This window comes from Podarcis tiliguerta, assembly GCF_965153285.1.
Source record: "Podarcis tiliguerta genome assembly, chromosome: 4".
In the NCBI taxonomy this organism is placed as follows: Eukaryota; Metazoa; Chordata; class Lepidosauria; order Squamata; family Lacertidae; genus Podarcis; species Podarcis tiliguerta.
The window spans coordinates 97614835-97631351 of record NC_139537.1 but is presented as its reverse complement, the minus strand read 5'-3'; the positions used below and the strand labels follow the sequence as shown (position 1 = coordinate 97631351).

At 42.3% G+C, this 16517-nt stretch overlaps 1 protein-coding gene across 11 annotated transcripts in view; it reads right to left on the bottom strand.

Moving 5' to 3' along the window:
* The window catches only part of PCDH9 (protocadherin 9), a 746233-nt gene that overhangs the window by 524213 nt on the left and 205503 nt on the right, over window positions 1–16517 (bottom strand). The window contains exon 4 of one of the 11 annotated variants that reach the window (XM_083435787.1): window positions 13148–15082. The exons of the other annotated variants lie outside the window; for them this stretch is intronic. Coding sequence (XP_083291913.1) covers window positions 15062–15082 — 21 coding nt within the window. The 3' untranslated portion in view covers window positions 13148–15061. Of the gene's footprint in view, window positions 1–13147; window positions 15083–16517 lie in introns of those variants that run through there. 11 annotated transcript variants of the gene reach the window in all.

Here is a 16517-nt window from a genome sequence, read left to right as displayed (position 1 = left end):
AGTAGCCAGAGCAATGGATATGGCTTTTTCCTTTGGAAAATAGGTTGCATTTCCACCACACACACCACAGTTTTCTATATGTGTGAATATTTCTCCAGCCTTCATCCATTTCAAGGAAGCAGGGGAGCAGGTCTCGGCGTGGGACCCAGACATTGATTGCCCAGGGACAGACAGGGACTCCTGGAAGGGTTCATTTGATTCCCAAGCCTAAGGTTTCCCACCCCAGTCCACATGGTCTTAGTGCAGTTTCACTACTATGAATGAAATCTGAGAATTTCCACTGTCGCTTTTATTTTAACCTTGGGATACAATCTAATGCACACATAGGGCTGCTATGCATTTTACAGAAACATACAGTCCACAGGCTTCCTGTACCATGCAAGACCAAGCCGTATTTATTTTTCCTGATTGCATGTTCAAGCTGCAGATAATCATGATTTGCCCTGAAACGTGTATACATTGTCCTTGGTGTGCAAGAAGGGTAAATTAATGTGGATAATTTATATGGTCCACATATACTATGGGGAGTACACATGGATTACTGTAAAGTATCATTGTTTTTTGTCTTTGCCATGGGACACAAGTTCACTTGAGGCCACCTGAGCTCTTTTGGGCTTCCAGCTCTCTTTGTCAGCAAAATGAAGCTGGAAAAGGCTATGTGTATGCTGGTCAGCATCTGCTGTCTAGAGACCCATGCCTGGGACTTGGACCTCTTGCTTTCTTTGCCTTGCTCTGCCCTGCCTCCCTGCCTCTTTGTCCTTTGATGCATCTATGTGGACCATGTCTCAGCTTGCCTGCAGAGAATTATAAGCATGTGCCCTCCCATTTCTGTGGTATGTAAAGGGGCCTATCACAACATGCCGTGAAGCACATGGTACAGTTCTCATGGCAACTGGACCGTCTCCATTTTGCACATGTGAATGTTCCGCCGCTACTGCAATGCTAAAATGTCTAGGAACATACTAGTTCTTGAGTATGTCAGGAAGAAAACTGAGCTCAAAGTCTTTTTCCTTACATACAAAGATATTTTAACCTGGTTTTACATCTGCACAGATCGAGTTGTTACAGCCTGTACAGACCCTGTTTTATGACTGGGTCAACACTTTCTTGGAAGTACAACTCAATTAAATTAAGCATCAGGAAGAACTTTATGGTGGTAAGAGCTGTTTGACAGTGGAATGAAGTCCCTCTGTAGGTGGTGGACTCTCCTTTATTGGAGATTTTAAAGCAGAGGTTGGATGGCCATCTGTCAGGGATACTTTAGCTGAGATTCCTGCATTGCAGGGGGCTGGACTAGATGACCCTCAGGGTCTTTCCAACTCTACAATTCTGATATTGCCATGAGCATAACTGGACTGATGCAATTCCTATATTTTCTCCCCCTTAACATGCAGTATTTCTGCCATTGTGAGAAAACATTCTACACAGCTTTGTCTTAACAGGAGGAAAAGGAAAACAGCTCTGTGATGCATGCAATGCAGAAAGATCAAAATGCAATTCTGTTTCTTTATTGTTCCTCTTATTTCATTTCCCAACATAACAGTAGCTGCTTCAAGCGACAACAGCTGTGACATAATTACGATTTAACATGCCACTTGATATGCTTGTCATATCTGCAGATTATAGATTTAAATTAATTCGACAAGAGAAGCCCCAGCAGAAATGTGAGAAATCACCTGATACGCCTACTGGTCACACCCATAGAAGGTACTACTATTATTATTTTAAAGAAAATAAAACGCTAGAATAGACGTAGTACAGTTCACTGTCAAAACCCTAGTATTCACTCAGAATGCAGAATTCAGGATGCAGGTGGGCGACTCACACGGTTGAATGCTCATCCATTAAAAGGAATTCTACTTCCACAAATAAAAACTGGATGTCACAGGGAAGGCTTGGCTACATAGCAAGCTTTCTATGTCCGGTGCTTGTTTTTGCATGGAGAGGCATTTAAACCACGCTGCAGCTCCCCACCTGCAGTCTGACATGATGAGGGACCTACCTTTGCTCAGGTGAGGTACCTACTTCCCAGAGCTCAGAAAATCTGATGCTAAGCCGAAGTGTTTCACTCAGCTAATTTTGGCACATTTAGCCAGCTGTTTTGTTTGTGTGCGTTTGAGTGTGTGAGAGAGAAGCATCCTCTGAACATTGTCGGATTTTCATTGAGGGAATCATTTGACTTTGTTCTGCAGGTGCTTACTTATATTTGATGAGTTAGCGGAGAGTGTTTCTCCTCCGCTTCCTTTATTAAAACAAAACTAAGTCACTACTCCAAGCAGCAGCATGGCTGCACTCAGCGTGGAGGATGCGCCATGAAGGCAAAGACTTGGAACAGGAGCTGATCTTTTTGTAGGTTAAAAGAAAGAAAGAAAAAGAAACATTTGGCCACCTCAGTGAATGTAAGTAACCCCTTGGAGAGTTTTTGGTACCACTCTCCACACACACGCTTGCATTTGCGAGGAACAAATGGTCCAAATAAAGTGGTGCTGGGGAATTAAACTCTGCCTTAATAAATTCCCCCTTTTTTGTGGAAATGGCAAAAGAGTAGCACATTTTCCTCAGGAGCAGGTTCTTTCCCCTGAGCTTTTAATTTTACAGTTCTACTTGGAACATTAAAAAACAACAACCCACGTGGCACCTGAGCTGTGTGCATTAACAAGCACTTCTGCCCGTATCAGCCTGCCTGTGTATTGAGTGCCCCGGCATCTGAGGTGAACTGGACGAGTCTTTTTGGTAGGGAAGCCCCATTTAGAGATCTCCCTCCCTAAGGAGTTTCACCGGGTGCCTGCTCTTAACTTTTTAGCACCAGGAAAATACTTTGGTTTTTGTTTCATTGCTTGTTCTCCCAGGCTTTTAAAGTGGTTTAACTTATTTTAGCAACAGTTTTAATGCTGGCTATATAATGATTGATTTGCTGTGCTATCTTTTATTCACTTGCATTGATTTTATCGTATGGGTTTTATTGTTGTTGTTTCTACTTTACAGTGATCTGCTCAGGGAGCTGTCAGGTTGAAGGGCGGTATTAAAATATAGCAAATAAAATAAATAAATAAACAGCTCCTACTCTACTAAAACACCAAGCTCATCAGTTACCTGGGGGCAACAAGGCTGGCCCATCCATGAGGCCAGGTGAGGCAACTGCCTCTGGTGGCAGGATTCATAGGGGCAGCATATCCCAATGTAGATCTTTATTCCCCTCTCGTTTCTAACTCATGCCTTCTCTCCTGGCCAGGATGTGGGGAGGCACCATTTTGTGGCCTAAATGTCTCTGACCAGCCCTGTATTTTTCTACTGTGGATATTAAACTTAAACTCTTATGATAGAAACAAATATGTTTTTAAAAATGCTTATGTTTACCAGCTGAACAAACCAGTCAGAGGAAAGAAGGTGAGAGTGGAAGCTCCACATCCAGTATCTCCACTCTGAAGAAAGGCTTAATGAATTCTGACCTCAAAGTACACCACTGCTCTTCAAATGGGGCTGGGGCAGGGGTGCCAGTTCATGGGGGCCCAGCACTTTTGAGCCCCCCTCCCAACTAATTTTCTTTTTGGGGCCACCCCCTCATGTCAAAAAAAGAAGAGGCAGAAGAGTCCAAGGACAGAGCCAAGTGTGGCGTAGCTTCAGTGCCCATCTCCGTCTCTTCCTCCTCCTGCCACAGAGGGGAAGTAGAGGGAAGTAGCTCCCGGCTGGTGGTGGCGGCAGCAGGAGGAGGAAGAGGACATGGAGGCTGCGCACCAGAGCTATGGCCATGGAAGCTGCACTGCCGCCATGTCTGGCTCCACCTCCTGGCTCATCCCGACATCCCACATGTGATGTCACACAGGTGTGACATTGCACCCTCCAAATCTCCCTCACAAGTTGGCGCCTCTCAGCCGGCATGGGTATTGCCTTGCAGGAAAGCGCAAGCCAATATGGGCAGTGGAGTGTTTTTCCTCCCTATCCTCATGAACAAAAGCACCAAGTGGACAGGAGGTGCTGTGTGCTGGAATAAAAGACAGGGAAAGAGGTGTTGTGAAGTGATGGTAAATTCACCTTCCTGATATGACAGAGCCCATGCCAAAGCACAAATATCTGGGGAGCACTGTGGCTGCCTACTCTTGTGGAGATTGCACTGCTCTTCCATGGTTGTAGAACCATGATAGCACCATAAGAAGCAAATGAGCCAAATTGTGGTGATTCCCATATCTGGGAACTGTTTGGCACAAAGGGATTCTGCCTCTCTTGTTTACAAGTACAGTGGTACCTCAGGTTACAGACACTTCAGGTTACAGACGCGTCAGGTTACAGACTCCTCTAACCCAGAAATAGTACCTCGGGTTAAGAACTTTGCTTCAGGCTGAGAACAGAAATCGTGTGACGGCAGTGGGAGGCCCCATTAGCTAAAGTGGTGCTTCAGGTTAAGAACAGTTTCAGGTTAAGAACGGACCTCCAGAACGAATTAAGTTCTTTAACCCGAGGTACCACTGTAGTAAGTGTTCTGTGGTCTTCCTTCCCTCCCATGTTAGGAATGACTTATTTACTTTATGCACTTACCAGGCTAGGCATAAATGTCAATTTGTTTGTTAAACATGCCAGTGGGGAGGGGGTTGGATGTTAAGCAGTTAATTCGGTTCCCTATCCAGAGGCCCTGCCACTCAGGCCCAGTATCTGTGTGAACAGAAGGCCTGAAGCTCTCAATTTTAAAGCTCCAAAGGGTGATACTGAACATGTCACAGAGTAATTTACATCCGTAATTTAAAGTCTGTTCTGTATTAGGTGGAATACTCCTTTCCACCTCCCTCCCAACGAACAGGCTCCTCAGACGCTGTCTTAATAAATAGTTGGTGCTCTCCTTGTATATAAATAATGGTTAGAGCTTCCTCAAGGGCATCAGAAACACTGAAGCATAAGACACCAGTAAATACAAAAGGCAAGAGGTGCCCACATTGGGTGGCGATATATTCTAAAGCACTGCTGTGGGTGAGCCGACACTTTCTAGATGCTGAGGCTAACAAAACAAGGGCAGCACGCTCTCAAACTGGGAATCGTAGCTGCCGCAAGAGGCTGTGCTTGAGTGCTGTTGCGTGAAAAGTGGCCACTATTGAGAAAGCCAGCAAAGGGAGTAGTAGGTTTATCACCCTGCTGCTACTATATTTCAGGATGTGTTTGTACGTTTAAAAATTCATGGGCACCATCCATAATTTATTTCACTTTTGTGCTTTAATTTTCCAAAGCCGGAGTCAGACAGACAACACACTGCAGCGTCGCCTCCCTCCTCTGTGTTCTCATCGAGTATCTGCTCGTCCTCCCTGCACTGTCCCTGGAGAATGCTTGCCAATATCAGGATGCTGTTTAGTGAAGACATGCAGCTGCAGTCTCCACAGTGAGGCTCAGAGAAGTTCCGAAATTTTCAAAAAATTCCAGCAAGCATCTCTGCCAGAAAACCTGTGGGGTTTGTTGTACTGATGGAGAGGAGGACAAGGTTTCCAACAAATCATGAGCACATTCCTACTGCTTTAGGGATTCTCCCCCCCCCTCCTTTTTTATTTAGCAGATTACATGTCCTTGGTTAGTTTCCTCATTACCTCTAGAAGAAAAACACGTCATTTTCAAGCAACAGTAGGAGGGGGAATGTTTCAATGTTTCCTTAAACCTAGCTGCATCTTGTAGATGAAGATACAAGATGAACTGTTACCATGCTGAAAATATAAAATCATGTGAATAGAGAAAAAAGTATTATTATTATTATTGTTGTTATTATTATTATTATTAATGTGATCAAGTCCTGGGTGGGTTATTTTTAAGTCTCCTTTATTTTTGGGGAGGTCAGTTGATGAATAGCACATATGGGGGAAATGTATGCCTTTCCTAATATTTTCACAAATGCATTGCACAAATGACATAGGGCATCATATGCATGAGACACATGTCTGCTAAAGCAGCTATCAAATGTTCACTGAGAAGGGCTTTCTGACTTGTTATTTCACACATTGGTCCACTGTGGCTTAATTTTGCATGGCTTCTGATTGTTTCCTTCAAGTCTAACTTAATGCTAACCATGTTTGCTATTTAAAATATTGCACATTATGTCCATTTCTGTTCACTTACTTTATTTTACAACATCTTGAAAAACTGAAAATTTTACAGGTTAAGTATTATTTGCACTCAGTAACCCCTCTGTCCACCTGTAATTATCCTTTCAGCTTTGCATAATAGAAAATATATAAATAAAGAAAATTTGTGGATATTCAGTGCATCCCTGAGTGCCACTAACAAATGAGATAGAGTAATTTTGAATTATCTAAATAGAAAGACACTGGCAACCACAGAAAGGTCAGCATTAAATGCCCCTTGCCCTTGGTTATCAACTCTTATAGGTACTCTGTGTGTGTGTTATTTTACAGCTGTTTTGAATCGTAATTGCCATTTTCAGGACTGCTATACATTTAATGCTCATATGCTTCCAAGGGCATAGCCGGAAATTTATATTTTAAAGTTTTTTTTCAAAATAAAAAAAATCCCCACCTCCAATGATTCTATAGTATTTAAACTTTCAACACACATAGAGACACTATGCAGTGAGCAGCTTTGCACATAACAGTGCCGTAGCGCAATTGCACAAGTATGAAGGAAAGGAGATTGTTTGGCTACTTCTCTTCTGGTCCTCCTGCTGCTTTGAGCTAAGTCTTGGTTTGCCGTAGTATGTTATCCAAAATGGGATTCATGGTTTGTTTCACTCCAGACCAACCATGAATTTTAACCCAGGTTTGTTTTTGGGTTTACGGTTTGTGGTTTCTCTGGAGGAGACAAATCATGAGGGGGGGGGTGCCTCAGAGGACATGCTAAGCCAAATCATGGGGAGAGTGCAGAGTCTGTGGTCTCCTTCCTGGAAGCCAATGCACTTGGAAACCAATACATTCTTAGCCATACATGTGGACCAGCTCTCTGTATGTATACAGTAGTAAGATAAGGAGGTATAAAAACAAAATTTTACCAGTAGGAGATTTTGAGTTTGTAAAAAAATAAAAATATATATATATATATTATTTTCTATTGCACAGGGGATAATGAACTCTTTGCCTATTATCAGTTATTACTAGTTTACATGGCACAGCACTTCTCTTATGAGAGAGAGAGAAATGGAATGAACTCTGTTGGTTAACATAAACCATGTAGCTTAAATAATTACAAATTTTTAAGTAAAAATGGGCATTTTCAGAACTTACTGTAAGCAGCAATGACAGTGACCAATCCTCAAACACTTGTACACATCAAGCTCTGATAACTTCAGTAGGCTTATGTATATTATTTGCGGCAGTCCAGTTCCGCAAAGGGGTCCATTTATACAGTCAACAAAGTAATTTGTTATTGACAAGGCTTTTTTCAGCCAGAACTCAGTTCTGGCACCTCTCAGGTAGGTGCCATTGCCATTATAAGAGAACAAGGGAGGTGTTCATGGTGAGTTCCAGCACCTCCTTTTCTAGAAAAATAGCGCTGATTATTGATAAACCTTTTCCGGGACTGCCTCACTAAACACTGCTGGTGATAAACTGTGCATGCTTGAATGCCCCTCCATGCAAATGAAATAAAGGTCCCCTGCATGTAGAAAGCCATCCTGTAAAAATTAACAGTTCAGCTTGATAACTTGAGAATTTTGTTTTGTTTTTCATGGGGGGCTTATTCAAATGTGAACCATCTCTCCACCCGTAGCCTGAAGTGGTGCAGTCTAGGAAAAGCTGTATAGTGTACACCATGGGCAGGCAAACTAAGGCCCAGAGGCTGGATTCGGCCCAATCTCCTTCACAATCCGGCTCGCAGTCGGTCCGGGAATCAGCGTGTTTTTACATGAGTAACATGTGTCCTTCTATTTAAAATGCATCTCTGGGTTATTTGTGGGGCCTGCCTGGTGTTTTTACATGAGTAAAATGTGTGCTTTTATTTAAAACACATCTCTGGGTTATTTGTGGGGCATAGGAATTAGTTCTCACCCCCCCCCCCAATATATATATATAGCCCACACACACAGCCCACAATGTCTTGAGGGACAGTGGACTGGCACCCTGCTGAAAAAGGTTGCTGATGCCTGCTGTACACATTTGGCAAATGATTGTGTAAAAATGGGTTGGTGCAAATGCGTTTCGGCAGGGTATACAATCTGCAGCATTTTCCTATCCACACCTCTTTCTCAACAATGTAATGTTCTTTCTCAACAATGTAATGTTCACAATCAGAGAAAAGTAGTGAAAAGTCAAGCTAAACACACTTCCCATTCACTGCTGCTTACTAATCAGATATTCTTAAAACAGTTGAACTTGAAAATCATCAGGCTGTGGAGTGTAGCCCTTCTGTGCTTTTTGTAACCTTTAGTCCAGAAGATGAAAAATTGTGATTTGCTATCTGCTTGTACAGTGAGTAATGATCCTATACATTCACACAAAGTCGATTTCAGAATTCCTGATTTATTTTTTTAAAGGAATCTAATGAAAAGGAATTGTTCTAATTATAAACATAAGACGACACATAAGTATTGTTAACGGAACTAATTTTGAAATATGGGTGGCCAATTGCTCACCTAAAAGGAGAACGAACTTGATTACCGGAGGCGAGAAAGTGAAATGGTGGGCATTGGAGACAATTGGCTTTATTAATAAACAATGCTTAGCCTGTGCATCGTACTTTTAAAGCCCATCCCATCCCATACATTTTCAAGGATCCTCAGAACAATCTTGCAAGGTAGGTCAGTATTATTACTATCTCCTTTACTGCAGGTCAGAAGCAGAGGCGAATAGCGCATGGCTTGCCTAGGGCTATGTAGGAAGGTCACAGCTGCAGTGAGACTTCGGCCCCTTAAGTAACTTCCAACCACTGTACCACCCTTGAGCAGCCGAAATACTCTTACAAGGTCTTTAAAAAATAATAATCTGAAACTAAAGTGTAAAGTAAAATATTTTGGACAGCCCACTCCAGCTTCCTCTGTGTTTCATTCGCTTTACGTCCCCCGTTCCTCCCCCCCCCCCCACTTCTTCTACTTCTTGGAAGACCTGCTGGGCAAGGAGTTCATCTTGCTATGCATTATTCATGGAATAGCTAACATAATGGGGTCTCCTAGACCTGATATAGTACATACACACGCACTTAAGTGTTCTTGTGAAAAATATTATACCAATGGTGCTGGAACTAAAACCTATAATTGTTATCTGTCTTATTAAACAACTCACTATTCATTTGAGGAGGAAGGGTAATGTTGCTTCTGTTGTTTTCAAAGTTCACCAGAGAATCACCTCAGCCTTCTTAATGGACATTTCTTTTTCTTTTTTCCTTCTCCCCCTTCTTCACCCTCTTGTCTACCACTCTTATTCCTTTTATTTTTTTCACATTGTTTTCATACTCTCAATGTGAAACACCCCCCCCAGTGCTGGTTATCCCTACATAAGAGTCTTCCCGTGTACCTCAACCCCATTGACTCAGAGGCATCACCTTCTTTAGTATCTCAAGAGAGGGTACACTTTACACCTGAAGTGCAGCACTGAATTTCTCACTGTCTTTCTCTCCTTGCAACCACTTGACAAAAAAACAGCAGATCCTTTGTGCAGTTGATTTTGTTTCTTTCAGAAACAGCTGGGTGGGGTGGGGTGGGCATATTGGGATCATGGAGTAGGAGGAAGATTTAAACCTGTTGTCTGCACCATAAGCCCAGTCAGAATCCACATCTGCCACTTGCAGTAGGAGAAAAGCTCCCTCTACTTCACAAACATGTTGACAACCTTTTAGCCCTTGCACACACTTCTGCTGTGTCCCACACAGTCTCAAATGCACACCCTCAAACACATTTACTCTGCTATCCCTTTCCCCCATACAATGTATGTTGGTTGCAATGGGGTAGACACCAGCTCACCATTTCTTCCTTCCCCTTGCCGTTCCTGAAACATGAAATATCTGCTGGAGAACTGCCTGCCTGCCTCAAGAGCTTTGCAGAAGCACACAAGGGCGATCACCACTAGGAATTAATCATTACTACAGAAGGCCTCTGTATAGCCATTAGTGGGGGCAAAGTCAAGTGAGCTGAAATGGGGACCACACTGGGAATGGATGATTTGCAGGTGCTTGAGAGGGAGGCAGCAGCAGAACCCGGCATTCAGAGGCAGTCTTGATATGAATCCACCTGGCTCAGAGATCCTGCCCTGTCCCATCTCAGGCAGATTGTGGAAGGATGAGCCACTGTAAGCTACAATAATGAACCAGAATGCTGAATCCAGCTCTTCTATTCAAGCAGCAGAGTACAATTAATTTCTGATTGTCTGTGTTGGTCTGGACCATTTCCCCTGAAGCTACATATTACATGCATCCATTTGAGATCATCAGAAGACTGGCAAAGGCTGTAATATTGTTGGCTTTTGGTGGTGGGTCCTAAACGCAATTCTTGCTAATGCTTTAAAGAGTGATTCATAAGCTTCCTTTGAAGGTTATATTTGCATGATTATTATCTTATATATTAGCAAACAAATGCATACGATGCATTTGGAGTACTTGAGTGGGTAAATTTCAAGTGGATTCACATTGGCACATATATACACCAATTTTATTTAGAATTAATAATTTTAAATGGATTTAAATTGACTCTTTTTCTTCTTTTTTTTAACACAACCATATGCTATCACAGCCAGACCGAAGAGCAATTTTAATTGGAAAATAACCCACGGCTCCCTGGCATATTTGACAAACAACATTCCATCCCAAAGAAACAACAGAGGAAATTGTGTTATCCATTTATAGCAATTATAATATAGCCACTTTCCCTCAAATAGGAGAGTTTATTTCACAGCTACAAAATTGCATAATTAAATGTGCTCTTTTTTTGCTTCAGATAAGATTCATGACTAAGCACTTTGCAGATCATGTTTCCAAAAGGTTCTTTTGTGACATCAGATTTTTTACCCTGGCTCTCAAAAAAAAAACCCCACCACAATTAAATATCTATATTTAGTTATAAAATAAGCCACAATCCAGATAACCACCATTTCAGTATGTTCACAGAACATGAGGCGAGTATTAGAGGTTCATTTAAAATTTGCCTAGACACAATATAAATCTATGGGTTGCTCTTAAAAATGAAAATCTGAAAGACTGCAAGGTAAATGTTGTGATGCAATTTTCAGATTATTCCAGACAGGCCTCACACAGTCAGTCCTAAACTGTTCATCAGACTGAAGTAAAATTTCAAGCAAATCTTATTTTTATCCTCATGCACTGAGGAAAACCAAAAGAGTGTGGATAGGACAAGTAAATATTCTCTCTAGGAATGTGTATTCATAGTCATGTTTGAATATCCCTGGTTTTTAAGGTAACATTTGCATCAACTCTGTTTGCTCAGAGCTAGATTCCTCATACAGTTGTAATTTGTGGTATTTTATTTCAGTGGGTTGTGTGACCCATATGAAGAAAGTGTTCTTACATGAGCATACAGAACCACTCCAGAAGCCATACTGAGGTGCCAAATAATTCACTATAAGGCTACCCAATTCTACCATAACTTTGTGTTATGTTTCTTGTTGTTTATTTAATTGTGAAATGAGTCCATTCCTGAGCTTCTCTAAACTTAGCAGGAAAAATACACTTAGTAACAATTGGAAACATTAGTAATTTTGATTACCAAAACTGGCATAACCTAGTATGTATGAGAGGTGCTCTGTAAAGGAGAACCAATTAGAAAGTTGGATCTGAAGCCAGGAGATCTTGGTTTAGTTGCTGGCTTTCAGCAAACCACCACAAGTCAGCCTGACTTAAGGGTTGTGTGGTCCATGGAGAAAAAACAGGGCAATTTAGTTTAAAGTGGTTATGTAATCCAAAGACTGACTAAAGACATTAAGAGTTTTCCTATGTGATGTTGGGTTGCAGCCATTTAGGATGCTCAAAACTGGATTGGATGAAAGTTGCATCTTGTTCTGCTGCCAGCACAGTGACTTGCCATGTGCTCCTGGGAATCCTACAAGTAAGGCTAATGCAGCAGCCCCCACAAGTTGTCTGTTGTTCCCACCAGCTAGTACTTGGACATACCATTTCAATGTCATCCCTAATAGCAGTCGAGAGAACTATCCTCCTTGAGTCTGTGCAATATTTTAAAATAGAAACGGGCCACCTTGGGCTCATCCTGAGGAGCAGTTGCGCCCCTCAAATATTAAGGGCTTATCCTGAGAAAGTCCTTAGAATGCTCTCTAATGCTTCATGCAGAAAGCATCAGCCATCCTTCAGCTGCTACCCATCCTGTTCTCCAGAGCAAAAAGAAACAGAAAGCCATGGAAGGAGGGAATGAAGAATGGACTGGTAGAGAGGTCTGCCCCAGCAGACCATCTTTCTGGTCAGAAATGGTATATCTTCTGCCAAGGAATCATGGGGTTTGCAATCCAGCTCTGTGAATTACTGTCTGCAAGGCAAGCAGCCCACGCAAACCTTCTGCCTTCATCGGAGCATTCTACTGGGTGGCTGCTACTTCTTCCTGCTTCCTTTGGGAAAGTGTTGACATTTTAAAAAGGCAAGTAGAATCCAAGCAGAGACCTGCTCAAGATATGCCCTCAAGGCTCTGCCCTCCTCATCCCCCACCCAGTTCTGCTCACTATTCAGGTAAAAGAGTGCTTGCCTAGTGGGCCAGCCTTGCTCCAATTCTCATCCCATCCCCATCTTTAAAGCCATCTAAACCATGTATTGTGAATTCCATAAATTAACTGCCTGTTGTATCATCTGCCCTGAGCCTACTGGCCAGTCTATTTCACTGGCCAGCTTAAAAAAATGGGGCTGGGGAACCTGTCTATACAATTCAGCAGCACCAATTATAGTTAGGGAAGGACTCCTTTATAAAAGTGCTTTTTGTGTGTTTCTAACCACTTCACATACATTGTCTCAATAATAACCACAGGCTAATAGATGCACAAATCAGAGTTACAGGTTTTCATATGTTGCTAAACTGCTAGGTAGGCAGATAGAGGGGTTGCTGTTCCTGAGTGCAAGGAAGAACTACCTAAACATGCCTGAGAGACTCCAATAAATCTTTGACATGACTACGTCGGTTCTGACGAATGCTCATTGCACAATGGAGAAGAGAAAAATGCACCAATTTCTTTATTTTGTGGTATAAAAATGTGGATTTATTCCATGAATGAGAATCAGCCTCAGACAACTTTCTAGCTTTTATTTCTTTGATATATTACACCACAGTGGATTTACATTTTTAAAAAGGGGGTTACAAGCACCACTTAATGGTTGACAGCTTTCTAGAAATGCTGATAAATACTATGTGATTATCCCCCCCCCCCTCAGAAAAATGCACTACATAAAGTATAGCCATACTCTGTGCCACTTTATTACAAATATTTCTCACAAGATCTAATCAAGCCACAGGTATATACCAATTTTCAGTCCAAGCCAGCAACAACTCCAGGCAAAGTTTTACCATTGATTCTTGGGTGGCTTCCCAAGTGAAAAGTGGTTGCAAGATTAAGCTGTCATTTGGCTGACTATGAATTATTTTCTTTTTCCCAGGTGCATGGACTAGTTATTACAATTCAAACAGAAATATTTTTAAATGAATTTGATCACTTGACAAGTGCCTGTTGATAACCCACTGCTTTGCTCTTTATTGCAAGTAGATATTTGGAATCTATTTTGTGCTGAACAATTTGAAGCAAACAGTGAAATGCTTTTGGTCTCTTACAGAACAAACTAACCTAAGGCTACCTAAGGGCTTGGAGCAATATCCGGCTCCCTGAGTGCATGCACAGGGGACAAGCTGCAGAAGGAGGAAGAGTGTTTCTGCCCAATTCTGTGTGAGGGCCTAATCATGTGCAAAACCTACTGCCACCCCAGAATAGTTGTGCCACTGAACACATGCATGTTGTCAGGCAGGAGGGTCTGGCCACAGAAAGCCTGTGGTGACAGGGAGTGTATTTCCTGCTGGAAGGTATTCAAAACCCCATCCTGGATCCCATGAACTGGCACTTAGAACCGAAGTGGGGGGAGGGGGCTGAAGTAATGCACCCACAGCCCTATGATGGCAGAATAAAGGATGGACATAACATGGCAGTCTGGGCAACTTTTTCACTCTTTGCTCCCAGCTCTGAAGGACCAGACTAACAAGTGCTGGGAAATGTCCTCTCCTGGGGACGGGACGGGGGGGGAGCGTTCTTTCTCCCATGATTTATTTTAGCACGGGGACCAGTGCTCTGGTGTACATTCGCAATATTAAACCTCCACATTAAAGAACTGGATTGTGTCCCTATTCTAATACATTCTGGCGTATATATAGAGGATGTCTACTGTTGTTTTCATGTGCCTCCAAAAAGTGAATATAAAGCAAGGTGATTAATATTGATCAAGTAATATCAGATCTTTTCCATCGAGTGAGGAAAGGTATTTGCCTTTATTTTATTTACCACCAATAAAACTGATGTGATCTGTATTGTGAAGCACTCATGGAAGACTATTTTAAAACTTTCAAAATTGGCATTGCAGTACAAATATATGCATTTCCCAATAATTTAAAGACAGAAAACGTGCATTCATCAGCACAAATGTTTATATATTATTGGGGATGGGGTATCCCTGTCTAAAGAGAGTATAGAACATCAGCAGCAAACAGATGCCAACTACTCCATAACCTTGTCTTTTAAAGGAAGGAGTATTTTGTTACCTAAATGTGCAAAGCCATTAGGCTCTTGAGAAATGTGTCTTGGGTGGTAAGATTGGGATTTTTTTATGCCTCTTTCAGATGCCAGCCAAAGAAATGTTTGTTTTGGTCTTCATTTTCCATCTAAAAATTTTGGACGGGCCTTTAGGCCTGGCTACCAAGAAGTGGGGTCCCATCTCTTTCAATATGTTCAAGTTCTTCACAACAAAGAAGACCAATTCAAAGAGAGGAAACGTGGAGAGTTTCTGTGTATAGTCTTTGGCTCTGCATCCCAAGACATCTTCTTGGATGCCCGCACCCTTCTCAGCAGAGAAGGAAGAAACGTCTTCAGAGAAAGCAGTGCTGTGTACCACATTGGATGTTGCCTCCCGGTAGTCAGAGACGGTGAAGCAGGCATTGATTCTCTCAGGGAGAGGGTGGGGAGCACTTGAGAGAAAGAGAGAGAGAAAGACAGAAAGAGAGAGAGAGACCAAAGAGATAAGCAGACCTGGGGGACTTCAGGACATTTACAACCTAAATATAGATTCCCCATTTTTCCCTAGCTGCATAATTGACTATATCGGTATCATATGTCAGGGCTGCACAATGTATGACCTACCACATAAAACTCAGTCCACCAGCCATGCATGGCAGCACTTCAGGGGCTGAAGAAACTTCCAGCTTTTCATGCCTGCCTAAAACAGTGGACCGGGGGATTTACAGCATGCAGCATTCCACATTGCAAGACTTGTTGGCTGCTTTTGATTTGGTGTACCACAAATTGTGCAGGTCTATCATATGTCATATATACTTGTTTATATAAATGTATATTCTAACTGCCTAGGATAGGTTACAACATTTTAAAATTTGCCAACAAAATGAATATTTTTATTGTTGTATTGTGCCAAGAAGCATTTAAAATAAAATAAAAAAACAACAATTAAAGCATGCTAAAGTGAAACTTGTGGCACCAAATAGGATTAAAACCAATCCCCAGCACACCTCATCTTTCTTTTTTTCCAAAATACTTCACAAAATTATATTCTACTCTTTCCCACAATACCCAAGAAAGATAACAACTGTTTCTGAAGCTGTAAAACAAAACAAAATGTCTGCAGATTTTACAGTTAAGTGGAATCTAATGTTGTTACAGAAGCTGCAGCAGCACCAAAATTACAGGGAAGGAGTTTCAGATCTGAGGTGCTAGGGCTGAATAACCACCCGTCTAACCTGTGAGGGCAAAGCAGAGGGCCCAAGCCATCTAGAGCTTTAAAGATCAACACCAGCATGTGGCTGGCAAATGAAGTTGCAGAAATTATCTTGAGTAAGGGAAAATAATGTGAAGGAAACATCCAAGCAGCCTTCCATTTAGATCTCTTCCAAGTTTCTATTTCAGCAACTTCGATCCCCCTAACAGAGGGTCCATGTTGTGCTCAGCCCTGGAACTCTTTCCTAACTGGCTTATGGGCGGGGCTTGCCCCACTCCAAGCCGGTGGTGCCACAGTTATGCCAATAGCCTTTAGCCAATCAGCAGCGTGGCAAGGTTGAGGGTATTTATTTGGCAGTGTGATGTAGGGACCTCCTTTTGCTTCGCACTGCCGAACACCCACCCACCCGTTAATTAGGTCGTGCTTGGCCTTGCTTTGGACTTCGGTTGGTCACCTGTTTTGGAATGGGGGCTGGGTAGGAATTTTTCCCAATGTGGCAGATTGGTTGTGGCCACTTGGTTTTTGCCTACCTCTTAGCAATTGTCACAACTTTGTAAGGTTTGGCGGTTAGGCATTGGTTTAGGGGAATGTGGGGAGGTGAGGTGCAGCCATCACCTGCCCCTCCAATGAATAGGGTATTCCGTTAAAGGAATCCGGGGGTCTGGATCTCGTCC